At 38.3% G+C, this 18,781-nt stretch overlaps 1 protein-coding gene across 2 annotated transcripts in view; it reads right to left on the reverse strand.

Annotated features, from left to right (window-relative positions):
- STX8 (syntaxin 8) overlaps nt 1–18,781 on the reverse strand; it is a 244,203-nt gene that overhangs the window by 222,013 nt on the left and 3,409 nt on the right. For both annotated transcript variants that reach the window (XM_036837811.1, XM_036837812.1), the window contains exons 2-4: nt 15,529–15,628; nt 9,497–9,591; nt 688–798 (exon numbers count right to left, since the gene is read on the reverse strand). In XM_036837811.1, coding sequence (XP_036693706.1) covers nt 688–798; nt 9,497–9,591; nt 15,529–15,628 — 306 coding nt within the window. The remainder of the gene's footprint in view (nt 1–687; nt 799–9,496; nt 9,592–15,528; nt 15,629–18,781) is intronic.

The following is an 18,781-nucleotide window of genomic DNA, read 5'->3' on the forward strand; positions in this document are numbered from 1 at the left end:
TACAGAGCAGCTGACAACGCTGGAGAGTGTGAATTACTCTCCAGCAAAGGACAGAGAGAAGAATCCAATGGCCCCACGCCTCTAATTCTATGAGCCACGGACTACAACCTTTAGGACACATTTTTATAACAAGTCAAGTAAAAAAAATCATTTTCAGGGACTTCCCTGGCGGCCCAATGGTTAGGACTTCGCCTTCCAAAGCAGGGGGTGCCGGTTCGTTCGATCCCTGCTCAGAGAGCTAAGATCTCACGTGCCCCGTGGCCAAAAAACCAAAACATAAAACAGAAGCAATGTTGTAACAAATTCAATAAAGACTTTAAAAATGGTCCACATCAAAAAAATCTTTAAAAAATCATTTTCCAACACAGATAAGAACTTGACTTCCAGAGTTTAAAAGGCAGCTAACATAGGAGAAAGCTCAACCTAAAGAATGAAAAGACATTTTCTGACTTGTCTGTATTATACCTAAATAGCCTTCCTCCAAGATGGGATTCAGCTGAACATATCTGGTTTACTCAATCTAGAAATTTAATGAAAACTGCATTGCATAGAAAATGACAGTCAAACACTATAAATGAACAGACTATATTTTACTAGTTAAAGAAATTAAGCCATTCAGGAAACAGCTGTAATCTCTGCAAATAAATTTCACCCACCACATAATCCCTGTAAAGGAAAACATCGTACCTGATGAGATCTGGTTCTGCACCCTCGTTCTTAAAGGATGTCAGAAGTAGTCTCTCTCGAGTTACAAGATCATCCAAAAGGTTTTGTCTTCGGTCTCCTTCCAGCTGTGTTCTGCAGGCATCTCGTTAAGGTCCAAGAGCAGGTGAATTACCTCATTTGACCTATTATGTTATTAAGTGAGCTCTCCAAGTCAGAAAGGACTGTTACAGACTCTGATCAACCCTACCCAGAAGAGGCCTGAACCAACCTTCTCCTCCTGCTCTAACCTCAGACTTCACTGATCCTTCCAGTAAAGGACCTGGACAGAACCATCGCAGAGGGACTTACAAACACTGACACAGTTCCGCCACACGAGATACTTCACGGAGAAATATAGTTGGTAAACACGATTTTCCTCCCAGCGGCCAACCCTGAAATGTCCTTCCTCTCAACGGGACAATGTGACTCAGGGAGTCATCAGGCTTTGAGTTTTAGGTCACAGTGGTCAAGGGTTTTTCCTAGACACTAATACTCTAAGATACTCTGCTAAAAAAGGAAAAAGGGAAAGAAAAGTTTTCTATGTTGCCCCCTTTCTTCCATGTTAATGAACACCTGTTAACACACCTGGAATATATTTTGTAAAGGGCTACTTTATGCAACAGATTTGCTCTAAAAAGCTGTTACCATCAGCTTATTAAACACATTGCATGAGCTTTAATTCTAAACAAAATTACAAAGAAATAATCATATTTTAATGTGTTAATCTACTAAGCATGCTCGACTAGGAGTCCAAAGGCCTGCTAGTCCTATTTTGATCGTTTCCTATGATCCTGAACCAATTACTTCACCTTTTTGAATTTGTTTCTTTATATGGCACCCAGATAATCTCTCACACCTCTTCCGGCACAATCCATGGCCACAGTTTTCCTGGTTCCAGTAAAAGAGTGAGACTACTGCTTTGGATTTCTGGATTTATAGATACTTGTCCTTTCAAGAGGGGATATTAAACCCTGCATTTAGGCCCCAGAAGTTTGAGAACTTGGCAGAATCAAGTAAGTTTCCCTGGGTGGGAAAACCACAGCCCAGTGAATCTACTTTTCTTGATAATTTTGAATAGAAAAAGCTGGCCAGCTAGCAAAAAAAGCAAATAAACCCATCAAAAATGTTCCCCAGTAACAGATATTAGTTAGAAAAATCATAAGTCCCCCCCAAACCAATGTAACTAAGGAGTGTTAGTGACTTTGAATACTTAAAAAATAATAATGGATACATTCTCTCAACATTCCAGAATGCCACGCTTTCCTGAGAAAAATGACTACCATCGCTTTTCCGTTTCCTGCTTGACTACAGGCATTAAGAGCCCATCTTGGAAACCGTGAAGTAGCAACTGTAACTGAGAAACAGTGAGCCTAAGTCCTTCCTCTGTACTAATAAAAGGGCCAAATATTAGCCTTCTGATCAATGCAACGCCAAGAATAAATATCAATGTGTTTCAAATCAGTGGCAAATTGCCAATAAAGCAGAAGACTCTTCTATCTAAAAAACGCTCCTGGGGGTGGGGAGAGACAGAACCTATGTCATGAATCATACAGGACAAAACTGAATTTTAATCATGGAAAACTATTAACTATATCACAATGCTGATTAGCTTTGTCTTCTGTTCTACGCTTAACCTACTCTGGCCATCTGTGGTTTTGTTGGGATTTTAGTTATCCAACCATCCAAGCAAGCATAAGCTGAATGATAATCCAATATTACAATTAAGCACACATCTGACTGGCTCAGGGGTTTAAACAGAAAAAGTAAAATCACATACCGTTAGAAGACGACTTTGCAGAACTTTCTAATACTCTTAGAGTAAGAAAGATCTTTCTAGTCAAGAATGAAAACCCAGAGGCCATTAAGGAAACACTGAATCTGGCTCTATAAAAATTTTAAATATCTGCAAAATAAAATTACAAGTGACAAATTAATAGTGGCAAATTTTAAAACAGCAAAGGATATAACAGGGCATAGAAAAACGAAACAACAATAATGCTAATCAAATGAAAAAAAATGCAGTTTCACATTAGTAAAAGAAATGCAAATTGAACCATGCTATCACTTTCACCCATCAGGTAAGAAACTACGACAGGACGGTTCTGGAAAGGGGCAAGGAACCAAGCACTCTCAGACATCCTTGGTGGGAATGGAAATGGGTTCAACCAATTGCCACACTGCCTTCCATATACATAACAAAATTTAAAAGGCACATTCTTTCAACAGGAATTTCTCCTACAGATATCTTCACATGTCTCTACAAAGATGTAGGAACAAAGATGTTCACTGCAGCATTATTTATAATAGCCAAATACTGGAAACATTCTAAGGTCCGTCAATAAGGAATTAGCACACCTCTACAATGGTATGTTTTGCAGCCCCAGAAAAAGAGAGAGAGAGAGAAGAGGAAAGCTCTTTATGTATCGATGATAATGATAGTTAACATTTCTGAGCACTTACTAAGTGCTACATAAGTTATTTGGTATGGAGTAATCTCCAAAATAGTGTTAAACAAAAACAAAAAGCAGCAGCAAAGAGCTAAACAATCAATAGTATGCTCCCACTGCATACATTAAAAAAAAAAATTAGAGAAACATATATGTTTGTGTATACACTTAAAATTTATGGAAGGATACACAGAGTTGCCTCTAAGGAAAGGGAACTGGGGATTCAGGGTGTAAGGGAGACTTACTTTCCATCCAATATTGTTTTGGACTGTTTGACTCTATCAAATGCTAATTAACAAAAAATTTCAGAACCAAACGTATAATATGATCCCTCTGTAGTCAAAAGCATTTTATATTTACATGTGTATATATTTGTTCATGCCTAGAAAAGTCTGTGATGACAGGTACCAACCACCAACCCATTAACTGTGAAAGAATGAGCTGAAATAGGATGGGGATGGGGAAGAGAGAGAAGAGTCATTGGTTAAAAATAAGAACTATACAGGTAGAAAGTACTTTTTTAATAAAAACAATATAGGCAAGTTTTAAATTTAGCAGATATTAGATATAAACTAGTTGAGAATAAATTAACAATCAAAGAACATCAATTTTAGGAGCAATAAAACTTGGTGATTATGTTTTGAAGATTAGTAAGTGAAGAAGAGAATCACAGACAGCTGATGCTAGGAGAGGCCTATCCGAGTCTCTTGTTCTTCTGACCAGGAAACCAGGGCCCCGTGCAGCTGGTAACGGCAATAGTGGGCTAGAGCCCAGCTCTTTCCAGTCTAAGTCAGGGCTTTCCTACCACCTTGCATGGGGCCTGACCACCAAACGTTCCAGAGGCTCCTCCACCCTGAGGCCCCCAGTGCTGCTCACTTAACTGCCACTTCTTAGCACCCTGTTAATAACAACACCGGTAATATTAATTCAGAACATTCCCAGAGACTCCCTGTAAATCCGGGACAACTGGAAAACTGTCCAGTTAGGAGCACTCACTCTACCTCTTTGTTCTGTTTTTATTTTAATCTATTGAGAGAACACAGCATAAGGAGATGGGGGGGAGGGTAGAGGAGGTTGAAGAGAATAAACGGATGCACAGCCCTTCTGCATAGCACGCTTACTGTACAGAAGTTGTTGTTCACGAGAGGTCAAAGAATCGTCTAGGCAGTGGTGACACTGCACAGATGTGGTCTCATGGGAGTTGGGGGAAGCGAGGACAGGGTAAGGAAGGACAAGTAGAACACAGGGCACAGTCAGTGGCCAGAGCTGGGACCTCCTCTTCCACCAACGTGGTGAATAACCAAGGAAGAAGGTCAGAGAACAGACGAATAAGGAAACAGAAGAGCTAGCTACCATAGTACTTTTTCATCGGCTAGGCTGATTTTACACGTAATTATAACCAGTTTATGGCAATGCAACGCTGCAAATGAAACTGGGTCCTGATTTCGTATCACCAATACCCATGACCAACGTGCCTCAGCCCAGCTTCTCTGCTATAACCTGGGAAGCACTTCTAACCTACGATGGAGTGGGCTGAAGATGGTGCTGGACCCAGGGGACACCTCACCCCCACTCTAGCTCCTGGAGTTTCTCCTTGTTTGGTAGAAGGCTTAAGAATTTAGACAAGTCTTACGTGCAAATTAATTGCTCTGGAGAAGCATAATTACTTCCCACTGCCGCAAGAAGGACTGCACAGAGACAGTTTAAGGTCTCAGAGGCTAGAAGATTTTTCTGGCTCACATAGTACTTCATCCCTTTCATTTTACTATTTTTTTTAAGTTAACAAACTCTGCTGAATATCCATTATGTACCTGGCCAGGTCCTTATCTTCCTCAAAGCACTGATCATATTTTGCAAGTAGTATCTTAATACTATCACTATCTGTGTGCTTTGATATACCCTTCTTACTTGATTATAAACTCCATAAAAGGACTACCTGTAAATTCTCCAAGATGGCTGTAATTTTAACAATGATAAAATACTAAGTAGCAGCTAATCCTCGAGGAGGTCTTACTTTATGTGAAACACCTTCTATGCACACAATTTAATCCTCCCAACAATCCCATAAACTGGGTGTACTTTGATTATCCTTATTTCACAAATGAGAAAACAGGCACAAAGAAGTAACTTGCCCACAAAGGGTTAATAACTATCTTTTATTTAACACCCACAATTATGGGGGTGGCTTGTCCTGTGAGATGCTTTAAATATATTTTCTTCAACTTTCACAACAACCTGCAAAACAAGTATGATTATTCCTACTCTACAGGTTAATGAAACTAAGGTCAAGAAAGGCTACAAAAAAAAAAAAAAAAAAAAGGCTACGTTGCTCTCTGGCCTTGGGGAAGTGGTGGAGCTGGTCTTCCACCTCAGTTCTGTCTGGCTCCAAAGCCAGTGTTGTTCCCAGTATTCCAACGGTGCCCAGACTTTTGGATTTCATGGAGCAGAAATATTTCCAAACAAACTGCGGGGATGGTGATGGGGGGATTTATACAGACCAATTATACATTTTGCCATCTATGGACATTCCAAAACCCACAACAGACAAAACTCTCATCTACTTTTACTATCATGGTGAAAAAGCAAGCAGATGTTAATACCCAAACTAGGGAGAACCATGTAAACAGACTATAAATCAGAAAATTTCTACTGAAATAAAAACTATCTTGTCCTTATTTTTCTCACAATAGCAGACACCAGTGAAAACTGTCATGGCCAGGTGCAGTGTTTTAGAACCACTTCACCTCCACTGGAGCCCCGAGGGGCTATCCCTAAAATCTATCCAGTGAGCCTCTCCACACCTACATGTATCCAGGTTTGTTACACGGTGACTGGGGCATCTATCCTGCCATCTACCTATCTGTCTACGCATCTTTTTTTCCCCCAAAAAATACAAAGTGGAACAGAGTTATTTATGGATTTTAAAAAAGTATTTCTAGGGAATTCCCTGGTGGTCCAGTGGTTAGGACTCAGTGCTTTCACTGCTGGGGGCCTGGGTTCAATCCCTGGTCAGGAAACTAAGATGCCACAAGACGTATGGCACGACCAAAAAATAATAATTATTACTATTTCTACAGGACTTCTCCCAAGAAAGCAAAATACCTTTTGATACTGAACCCCTCTGTAAAGTGATTTTTTAGAATTCTTTTTAAAGTACTAAAAGTGCTGCCTTTGAAAAACCCAACAAAAAGACAAGCTTCACTTAAAGCTAATTCTAAGAATAATTTTAGTATTACCTGAAATTTCCTATGCACCCTCCTGTAAACACAACTTTTCTCAGCTGGTGAGGCCATTATAATCCCCATCTCCAAGAAGTACTGTGAACAGAAGTTAATGTTTTCCAGCAATTTTCAACCCTCTGGCTGCAGGACTTTCAATTATGAATTGCAAGTTAACCAATTCGAAAGCATGCCACTTTCATTTTAATTTCACATTTATTCTTGCCAGAGAAAAGTACTTTTTCAGGAAAGAGCAGTAACATCTTAGGCCTAACCTCCCAGAATTTAACTGTTTGGAAGGCATTTTCATAGGACTTATCTTTCTGGCAACTCCTAGTGTTCTCTGGAAAACTTCACGAATGCAGAAAGGCATAAATTTATTAAGTAAGGTACCATAAACTCAACTACCCAACACAGTAAGGAAATGTGGTTTTCAAATATTCACGTTAAAAAAGTCACCCAACATTAATTATGCCTCAAGGAAAAGGATTAAAAAGTCACTCTCCTGGCGATTTATGGACACAAATTTTTCTAAGAATTACAACATCATAAAGTATACCTAATAAACCACAGTGAAGACTGTTTAATCTTTCTGATGATTAAGAAGGGTCTTGAGGATTTGCATTATAAACAAGATTTGTCTTGGCATTACAGCAACATGCCAAGTCATAGGGAACTCTAGTTGAAGACAGGCCACGTGACAGTGGACTGTATTCTATCACTAAAGTAGAATTCAGCTTTTAAACAAGTGGCTTTGGGTTCAGACAGCCCTGCATTGGAATCCTAGCTTTCCATTTCTTAGCAGTGGGGTCTGGGCAAGTTACTTAAGCTCTTAAATATTCTTCTCCTCGGTGTGAAAAAATTCCTCTGCTGGAATGCTGTCCTTTCTTTCCAACTTCATCAGTGACTTGAGGTGCAAGTTTGCCTTGGCCTCAATACCTCTTTTGTAAAGAAGGGAATGAACCACCCAAACAACTTCATAATATGAGGTTACTAGGCCTGACAAGTTGCTATCTGATGCATCTTAAATCTGGATGACAGCTGCCACAGAATTATCCTATATGTTTGGGAAGAGGAAGGTCAGGGAAAGGGAAGATGTGAGGAAGAAGAGGGGAATTAAATAGAGGCCTTCGTAACGTAGAAGCTACCTCCTTTCCATTCCATCTAAGAAATGGTCTCCCTGAAAATAGAGGTTTACGAGCGCCCCCATGGGGTGGATTATCTGAATTCCACCCCTAGTCTTGGTTGCTGTTCCAGTAGAAATAGACCCAATTATTTGAAAAAAATAATTAGATTTTAAAGAAAGCTGTTATATTCCAGACGAGTTTTTGATTTCTCCTGGGAAATTCTAAATTATTCACATGATGGTCCTTAAATATTTTCATAAATATTTCATATTTTCAGAGTATTTAATAACTCTGGTGTTTTCAAATGCCTGGTGTTTCATTCAGCAAATTCTGAGATCACCACAAAACCAGAGTCTATGAGACTTCAAAATATGGTCAGACTGCAAGCATTTAGAAGAACAAAGTCAATTATTACTGTAGCGTGCTTGGTACACCCCATAATTAATAACTAGCAGAAATTATTAATAGAAAAAAGTAAAAGTTATTAATTTATATCTTCTTGCCCTATAGGTTTAGCACATAAATATTATAAGATGAATAATAATCAGTTACCTGTTAGCAAATAAAGTTATTAATATTATACTGGGAAACAATATTTAACTACGTTTCTAATACATGCGATTTAGGTAATATTAAAATGAGTTTGCACACCTTGATCCCATGTGCAGAATTCCAAGTACTTAGTACTGAAAGTGGAGAACACAGCTCTGCCAACTTGAGGTCTATATATTAAGACTTGTGTATTTTGATAAAATAAAAACTCCTTATATAATAGACTGTGCAGTAACAAATGATGCCAGATGGAGGGTAAAGTTACAAACTAAACATATCAGAGTATTCCAACTGTGTTAAAAATAAGGGCCCAATTGTTTACTGAAATAAAACTTATATTTAAAACCTTAGTGTTTTAATAAGTGCACACTGGAAATCATGCAACTATCTAAACCAGCCTCCCTGGTGACATACAGTGGTGATACTTGGAGAAAAATATTTTTTAAAACATCTTATATTGTTTTATCTAAAAAGCTATATTCCTACATTTTCCCACGTTTAAAATTGGGCAATAACAACCATTTCCCAAGGTACCAAAGTCTGGTACAAACTAAAGACAATGGAAAGGACTGGTAAGAGAGGACCAGTTTGAGGTCAGTTTTAAACTCGGATTTAAAGGATTAGTTTATGTAACAGGTCAAGTGTATTTTCCTAAATTGATCAGATTATGAATTTCTAAAAAAAAGAAAGAAAGAAAGAAAGAAAATATTTTGGGGAGTTCCCTGGCGGTCCAGTGGTTAGGACTCCGCACTTTCACTGCCGGGGCCCTGGTCGGATCCCTGGTTAGGGAACTAAGATCCCACAAGCCACTGCATGGCGCGGCCAAAAAAAAAAGAAAGAAATATTTTAATTCTTCACATTGTTGGTGGGAGGCTGAAGTGATGACATAACTTGCTTCAGGCAAGTGTCTCCCACCCCCCAAAACTCCCAAAACAGGGGTACTGTCTGGACCTCTAGAACAATAAGGCAAAGAAGTCACATCTCAATAATCTACATAATCGGGGGGAAAAAATGCATCGTTTCTACTGGTACTGGCTTCTCAGAAAAGAAAACGAATTGTTCAAAACTCTGGGAACTACAGAAGCAGAATCACAACTCAAGGGTGTCATGGAAGTTCTCCTGCTGGACCACCTTCAAGGCAGTCTAGACAGGTAGCAACATGGGGCTCGGTGTAAATACAGCACTGACAGAAAGCATGAGCTTCCTGCACTATTAAGGTTACACCCAACTAAGTTAATTCCTGCCGTGTGTCTTGCTACGCCAGCATATTCACTGTAAAACATGTAACAGACGCTTAAAATAGAAATTGAGATTATAGGCAATATTTTGGAAATCAGGTCTTCCTCAAGCTGTGGAAAAATCTGGGTGGCCCAGATTCCTTCCTTTCTTGAAATAAGACTGCTTGTCCTCCCACTCTAGCAAGAGGTGGAAATGTTTACATGGATACATCTGATGTGTTGACACAGCTCTTAGCAATAAGTCCTTCAAAAGGGCGATCTTTTCCTTCAGTTTCTGCAACAAAGCTCTGATTGTCACGGTAAGCTGAAAAGAAAAGAACACAGCCTGAGTATGCTAGTCCAGAGGTGTGAGGTCTCCTAAAAATATCATGTAAACGCTGCTTTACAAACTATGATTCAATCAAGGAAGGGCTGCAACGACAACCTCAGGGTTGTACGGGATCTTAACAGTCACCTGGGCCAGCCACCCACCTAAGGCTCATACCCAGCCCTACGACCTGACCAGCTGGTAAGCCGGTTCATACCTGAACCCTGACATTGACTGGAAACTGTCACTTTGCTCTCACAGTCAGCTGAATTGTGTCCCTTGAGCATCTACCCTCAGATCCTATTTGTCTACCTCGGAGCCACGCAGGAAATTGCATGTCCCCAGTCTTTGCTCACCAGCAAGAGCCCCACGGTTCCCTCAACCATGCTGCAAAGAACAAGACGTCAAGTCCCACTGCCATCCTGGCCAGGCCTCCCTAAACACACTGGTATACTTACAACCCATTGAAAGTTTTACAGCAGGGTGTCCTTTTTATACAAGAGGAATGTTGACCACATAGGACTCTTTTTCCAGGAGGTGTGAATTTTCTCCAATTTACAAACCCAGAGTAAAGTTTTGTTTGTGACTCTAAGTGCTGCCTTAAAGGATGGTGGAGAGGTGGGGAGGAAGCCTCTTAGGAATTTAAAAATATGAAAAATAGAATCGCCCACGTAAAGTAAACATAGTCAACCATGGATATAATTGGAGATATGTTTAAAAAGGCACTCTCACAAGTTTGCTACCTTGTTAAAAGAAGCAATTATACAACTGCAGTGGAAGCAGGGGCTCTCTCCTTAGATTAGCAGGGTCACATAAGGAAAATACAGCGCAACAGCAGAGGCTGGCCAAGGGCTACACACATCAAGCAACCCTCAAAGGTATCAGCAGCCAAGAAAAATCTCACCTTAACTATTCTAATACCTCTGGGAACCACAGAAAAACCACCCACAACGTTTATGGGGAAACGCCAAGGAAAGCAGATCCCTCCTCATTCAAGAAGTAAAGAGCAAAACAAACAAACAAATGAACAAAAGAACAACAAACACACACACACACACACACAGCAGGTCTAAGAAGAATCTACGAAATTAAACATCAAAAGCATTCAACAGATGAAAGAATATGTAGCCATTAAAAAGTATGACTGGGGACCTCCCTGGCGGTCCAGTGGTTGACACTCCATGCCTCCAATGCAGAAGGCGCGGGTTCAATCCTTGGTTGGGGAACTAAGATCCCACATGCGGCGCAGCACGGCCAAAAAAAAAGTATGACTGAAATCTATATTTGTTAACATAGAAAGATACCCATCATAATTTATTAAAAGAAAAAGAAATCAAGTCATAAAAAGAAGTGTCATCCACATAGAGAAAAAACAACCCAGGACCTAAAGACATCAAAACATCAAGGGTAGTTATCTCTAAGTAGTGGGATTTCTTAATATTTTATAAGAAAACTATTACTTTCATAATCAGAAGAAATTTCCCATTATGATAATTTAACAGAAGCTTTCCAAAGCATAGAAAAGGATGGAAAGCCTAATTCATATTTTAAGCTAACACAACCCTGGTAACAAGCGCTGACAGAGATAACAGAAAAAAAGAAACTACTTGCCAATCTCCCTTAAGGATTATAAATGTAAAAGTCTTTAAAAATTTTTAGCAAAGCAAATTCAGAATTACATTAAAAATGACAATATACCGTCACCAAGTAGAATTTATCTGAGTAATTTAAAAATGGTTTGATGTTAGAAAATCTAATAATAAAGCTAACACTGTTAATTACTAAAAACAGACTACACATATGATTAATACAGCATGGGAGAAATTAATTAAAAACAAAACAAAAACAAAGAAAACTAAAAATCAGTCAGTCTGCCTTAACTACAATATTATTTAACTTTGGTCTAGAAGTTCTAACCAACATGATAAGACAAGTTAAAGAAATACATAAGGGCTGGAAAGAAGGAAATGAAATTATCATTATTTGCAGATTGATAATAGTCTGTTTGGGAAAGTTAAGAGGATCACCTAAAAGATGACTAGAAACAGATAAAGAATTCAGGACGGTGATCAATCACAAAATGAAAAAATCTAGGGCATTCCTAAATTCAAGTAATAGGGAGAACTTTTAAAAATTATTTTAAAACATCATTAGCAATAGCAACAAAATCTAAAAAATATCTAGAACAGTGCCTGGTGTATAGTAACTGCAGGAAATACTGCTGATGGAATGAGTGAAAAGGAAACACTCAATACTGCAAAAATGTAAATGCTCCCCAGTTTAGTCTATAAATATACTACACATCTACCCAAAATCCTATTTGGAGTCCTTTTATTGGAGAGGAGGTGGTAACTGAGGCACAGCACAAAATTCTTTTTAATAAAGCTACGCAAAACTGCTCTAAAAGGAGGATAAATGAAGGGAAATATAGAAAGATCACGGACATGTGTAACAAAGGGGGCCTTAAACAATTAGATATTAAATCTTTACAAAAAACTACAAGAGTATGATGCTGGCAGTTACCAATGGCTTCGTTAGTGCAACAGAAAAGAAGGTCCAGAAACAGTGCAGTTGTGTAAGAACTTAGTGAATGAAATATGGACTATTTCGTATTTGGGGGGGATTAATAATTTAGCAAATGGGAAAAAAATTAGATGCCTACAATACACGAAATAAATTTCAAATATTATAAAGATTTATGTGTTTTAAAAAAGATAAAAAAGAGGAGAAAAGCTTAACGAAAATTTAGATAATTAGGAAAAGTATTTCTATAATCCCTGGGTGTGAAAGGCCTTTCTAAGCATTACCTCCCCTTCTCCTATAAGAAAAGGCCATAAATAAAAATAGTGATAATTTCAAATAAAATTTTTAAAAAGTGTATATATATTTTAAAGTATTTATAAAATCAAAATCCAAATTAATAGAAAAAATATTTGTACCAAATATGCCAGATCAAAGCTTAATCAAAGCTTAGTTAACATATATATAAGGAACACTTGGAAATTAAGAAATAATAAGCTAGGTTAAGGACATGTATATAACAGGCAATTCACAAAGGAAGAAATACAAACATCCAATAAATATATGAAAAGATGTTCAATGGCATAAGTGATTTTAAGAATGCATATTAAACTCTTGTATACTTTCACCTAACAGAGAAAGATTTTTTTAAAAAATGAATCAGAATTGGTGTAGAAATGTGACTCTGAGACATTTTCAAAATGCTTAAATTTTATAAAACCTAAATCCAGAAATCCTACATTGAGGAATTTATTCTAACCTGGGCAATAATTCAGCCATACTGAAAACTCATTTTTATAATTAGAAACAATCTACGCCTTCCCTGGTGGCGCAGTGGTTACGAATCCGCCTGCCAATGCAGGGGACACGGGTTCGAGCCCTGGTCCAGGAAGATCCCACATGCTGCGGAGCAACTAAGCCTGTGCGCCACAACTACTGAGACTGCGCTCTAGAGCCCGCGAGCCACAACTACTGAGCCCGCGTGCCACAACTACTGAAGCCCGCGCACCCTAGAGCCCGTGCTCCACAATAAGAGAAGCCACCGCAATGAGAAGCCTGCGAACCGCAAGAAAGAGTAGCCCCCGCTCACCGCAACTAGAGAAAGCCCGTGCGCAGCAATGAAGACCCAACACAGCCAAAAATAAAAAAATAAAATAAAAAATAAAATAAAATAAAATAAATTTTAAAAAAAAACTGTAAATGAAAGAAACAATCTAATAGTCCAAGAAGATGATACTGGTTAAATGGATCAGGGATCTAAATGTAAAAAAATGAAACCATACATTTACTAGAAGAAAACATAAATATATTCCTTTATAACCTACAACTAGCAAAAGCTATGAATGAAAATACAGAAGCAATTAAAAATTGATAGTCAACTTCATTTAAAAAAAACTAAAACTTTCACATGACAGAAGCTACCATAAGCAAAGTCAAGCAACAAATGATAAAGGAGAGGAAATAATTACAATATATCACAAAGAGCTAATCTCCCTAATATATGAGGAGCTCTTAAATATTAAAAAGACCAACAATCCAATAGAAAAAATGGGCAAAAGATAAGAAGTTAGTTTACAGAATATATACATAGTACTTAAGAATGTGAAAACATACTTCACTTGATTCAGAGTATGAAAAACGCAAATTTAAAACTATACTGGAAGGTGAGGGAGAGGTACAAACTTCCAGTTATAAAGTAAGTCAAGGTGATGTAATGTACAGCATAGGGAATATAGTCAATAATATTGTAATAACTTCATATGGTAACAGATGGTAACTAGACTTATCTGATGATCATTTTGTAATGTACAGAAATATCAAATCACTATGCTGTATACCCAAAACTAATATAATATTGTAAGTCAATTATGCTTCAATTAAAAAAATGAAGAAAATAAAACTACACTAAAATATTTTATCTCACTTATCAGGTTGGCAAAAATTCAGAAAATTGACAGCGCCCTCTGCTGGCCAGGCTGTGAAGCCAAAGGTGACAACTCCTGTGGAGGGGAATTCGGCAACAGGTAAAAAAAAAATCACATATGTCCTGGTTCTGAGAATTCACCCTTAAAAGAACGTCCACAAATACAAATACAAAAAAAAAAAAATCACAAAGCTATTTATTGCAGCATTATTCATAACAGCAAAAGACTGGAAACACTCTAAATGCCCATTCTTAGGAGACAGGTTAATGAACTAGAGTACACACAATAGAGGACTATAAGGCCCTAAGAAAAACTGAGAAGATCTCAGTGAATTAATATCTCTATGATATATTATCAAGTGAAAAGAGCAAGATACAAAAGAGTAACTTTTGTATCAAAGGAAGAGAAATGAGAATACACACACACACACACAGACACCTGAATGCCTATTTCTGCAAGAAGTCACACAGGAAGAATAAATGAGAAATTAATTTTAAAAAAAGGTTACCTCTAAGAAGCAGGTGAAGAAGGCATGGAAAAGAGTGGGATGGGGAAAAGACTTTGAGTATACCTTTGTATATAATATTGACTTTTGAACTATGTAAATGTTTTACATATTAAAAATTGTATCAGCAAGGGTAGGGAAGAAAAGCAAACCCTGAAAATGAATATCAATAGATACAAAGGAGAGCATAAGACACAGAAAAAAAAGAAACAATTCTAATAGCTTTAGAACAGAATAACCTCCGTATCCTTAGTGGGATATTCTAAATTAAAAAAAATAATAATAAAGACATAAACTCAAACTTTACTTATTGTTTGTAGTGGCCCTTGTGTCATGATTCTGAAACTATTTTCTATAAACTCTAAGAGAGACCAAATGAGCAAAAACATATCAATGCTTCTGGAAACCTGGGTTCTCACTGCGGGAGAAGGAAGGAAAATACTAATTTGGAATGGGGAAGTTACAAAGAAACCTGTGAATGTTGGATTAGAATCAAAAGTATTGGCATGGACTCATGGTTTTCTAAAAACCATATTTCCTCGCCAAATCCCACCATTGTTTTTTACAGCCCACAAGCGAAGGATGATTTTTTACATTTTTAAATGTAAAATGTAAAAAAACAAAAGAGTCTTTTATCCTGTTGTCAAGAATGGGTACTCAAAGAGGTGAGAACTTGGCCTCTTGTCCTGCAAAGCCTGACAGATTTACCATCTGGAGGAAAGTGTACCAACCTTGGAACTACACTATGAAATTGTTAGAAACTTTTTAAGGTAAAGTAGGAGAAATTACAGAGATGCCATGCTTCATTTAGTCCTAGTGATTAAATAACTATTAACTGATTGGTTGTAATGTCAATTTGACATGTGTTAAGCATAAAGGTCATTATACATACACACACACACATACACACAGAGTCAGAGAGGGGAGGGTTTTCAGACCTCAGAGCTCCAACAAATCATTTGAAGTACACATTCCCGGTCTTACCTTGGTTGTATTTTCACCATTTCTTTCATACTGATTTCGTTGTTGAATTTTCTCAGCAATCTCTTGTGCAGTTTGGCAGGTAGAATCGTAGGTGGAGAACCTGCGTCAAAGTCATAAAGGGAGAAGAATGTTGAAGGCTCTTTAAAGGAAATTTCTGCATAATCTAAGTCTCTAATTCTAGTCACAAATGCAAACAGGAAGGGAGAATGATAATCGTAACAGTGATGGCAACAGGGGTTGAACAGTACTTAGGACAGGCTGGGCTCAATTCTCACAACTTCCTTTGTAATAACTCACTTAATCCACACAAGAACACTGGGAGGTGGGTCACCATCCCCATCACACACGTGAGAAAATCAGGCACAAAGAGGTAGAGCGACTTGCCCTATGGGTACCACCGGCTGCAAACCAAGGCTGCCTGGCCCTGAGCCTGTGCTCCTAGCCACTGTGCTATCTGGCCGCTGAGAAAGCATACAGATTCGTTCATTCACGAAACATTCAGCAAACATTCCTGGAGGGCCGCCTCGGTGCTGAGCACTGCCCCAGGCACTGGAGAACAGAGCAGGGAACAAAACGGACCAAGTCCCTGCTTTCAAGGAGTTTAGTGAAGGGAGAAAGGCGTCAAACAAACCAAAACACCGTATGTCAGGTGTTGCTGTGGGCTAAGGAGGAAAATAAAGCAGGATAAAGGGGTGGAGAGCGACAGGCCAGGTGAGCAGCTATTTGGGGAAGAGCTACACAGATCAGCAGGTAACACGATGCTCTGGGGTCAAAGGACACACACCCACCTGACACCTAAGTTTACCAGAATTCTCTCAAAGCAGGTCCTGAGCTTCTATTTGTTATTCAACAGTGCTGGGGGTTTTGAAGGATTCACAATCAATCCCCAGTAGTCCCTTATTTTTTCCTTCGCTTACAGCCTTTTTACTTTTTATCTGTTTTACAGAAAATACTTAAGTGTGTACACACATTTCATCTCTCCTACAGGGCACGGACCATGAATATACGACGAACATATTTTCCAGGAGTGCCCAGTAAAAAATATTAAAATCTGCTGTTTAACCTAATGTTAAGCACCAAGGGGGGAAAGCCACGGGGCGGGGCAGTGGGGATGGTGGTGTGCTGAACTGGGCGATTGGGATTGACATGTATACACTGATGTGTATAAAATTGATGACTAATAAGAACCTGCTGTATAAAAAAATAAATAAAATAAAATTCAAAAATTAAAAAAAAAACTAATACTAAACTTTCTTTGGGTTATTTGTATGGAAATATGTTAACATAAATGTTTCAGACATTACATGAAATTCTTAAAAATCTTATATGTTCTGGTATAATGTTATAAGTCATAATTCTAGTTATTACTTTAAAATGTATATCTCAGAAATAACTAAATTTCCTTGTCAATTGCATTATTATGAACTTTCATCAAATCTTTTAACCGTGCTCATTTTTAAGTCTTTTGTCATTTACAGACAGTTCTGGGTGTACTCTGATGATTTTGCAAAAATGTTCCTATTAAAGGGTTTCATCTTCAAGGAATTCATGGAAAAGACTGACAAGTACAGGTTTCTGGTAACTGACTATACTGCTGAACTGAATGAATAAGCATTTTCAGAACTCTAATGGAAAACTGATGAATTCATAAAAGTGCTAACAAACGATCAAGATGAAAAAAAAATTAATTACATGGGACTGAGTGAACCGATGAGGATGATTATAATTTTTGTGACTTTCTGTTTGAATAAAAAAAAAAAATGTGATGTAAATTTATGTAAAAAAGAACTTAATGTAAAACAATGCCACTCTTCTCACATATTTTCTCTTGTTTTGGAAAATATAGATATTTTCTGTTAAAAACATGATTTATGCTGACATGTAATAGGTTGATTATTGTTATTATAAATGAATTAATAAATATTTTTAAGTTTCAAAAAAAATTAAAATCTGCTGTTTAACCTCATGTTCCAATTTTTGTCTGAAAAAATAAGCAATCCATTTCTTAAAATCTCTGAATTCCCACATATCACTTGAACAATGAGGGGACCTGGCAAATGTCTTTAAATGAAGGAAAAATAAACAATCTCCAGTCGTTTCCCTTACGAGTCTTACTACAGTAATTATAGCTATGGCTAACAACTGAGTACCTGATCCGGGCCAGGTCCTATGCTAAGAGCTGTACATTTTAAATTTAATAAGGATCCAATGAGGTAGTGTAACCCAGCATGACCCTATGGGGCCTTCCTGGAACAGACCCCCATCCCCTTGTCCTCTTCCTGTCTCTTGTCTATAGAAAAGCTTTAGTCTCCTAGGGCTTCCCTGAGTTCCAAAGAGTAAATTTAATCAGAGAAGTGAGAAGCAGGAAAACAGTCAAGCAAAACAAAATAATAATAGTTTAGCCATTAAAGTCAAGGACCTTTGGTTCCTCCTCAAGGGCTGCAGATAATATTCTGAGCCATGTCCTTTGAGCTGCTTTGCAGATACCAAAACCCCCGCCGGGTGGGAGAAGTTAACTGTCTGCTGCCCAAAAGCACGTAGACCCCAGACCAACTGGAACCAGAAAGTGACTCCCAATTAGCCCTCCACCAACCAATCAGAAGAGTGTCCACGAGCTGATCACGCACCCCACCACGCCCCTCCCTCACCCTGTCTTTAAAAACCTTTCCCTGAAGGCCGTCGGGGAACTCAGATGTTTTGAGCACTAGACTCCTTGCTTGGTGCTCTGTGATAAATGCTGCACTTTCCTTCACCACAACCTGGTATCAGTAGATTGGCTTTACTGCATGCGGGCGAGTCAACCCAAGTTTGGTTCGCTAACAGTAGGATCCTTGGCAACTCACCACTATAATCTGAAGTAGCATCATTCATATACATATATTCATGCATACCAAAAGAGAGCAGGTGATATAAGACAATACACAATTAAGAAAGTAGGAGGGCAGACTTCCCTGGTGGTCCAGTGGTTGAGAATCCGCCTTCCAACGCAGGGGACGCGGGTGCGACCCCTGGTCAGGGAACTAAGATCCCACATGCCGCAGGGAAACTAAGCCCGTGGGCCACAACTAAGACCTGACGCAGCCAGAAATAAATACATAAATATTAAAAAAAAAAAAAAAAGAAAGTAGGAGGGAGGCTGATAAGAAAAATTGGGTCCTGGTCCCAGCTTTGTCACATTTTCCCCTTTTTCCCTCCATACTGTCATCTATGAAAAGAGGTTCTGAGGTCTGGCTCTGTGGTCCCAGACCACACG

This window comes from Balaenoptera musculus, chromosome 20 (genome assembly GCF_009873245.2).
Source record: "Balaenoptera musculus isolate JJ_BM4_2016_0621 chromosome 20, mBalMus1.pri.v3, whole genome shotgun sequence".
Taxonomy (NCBI): Eukaryota; Metazoa; Chordata; class Mammalia; order Artiodactyla; family Balaenopteridae; genus Balaenoptera; species Balaenoptera musculus.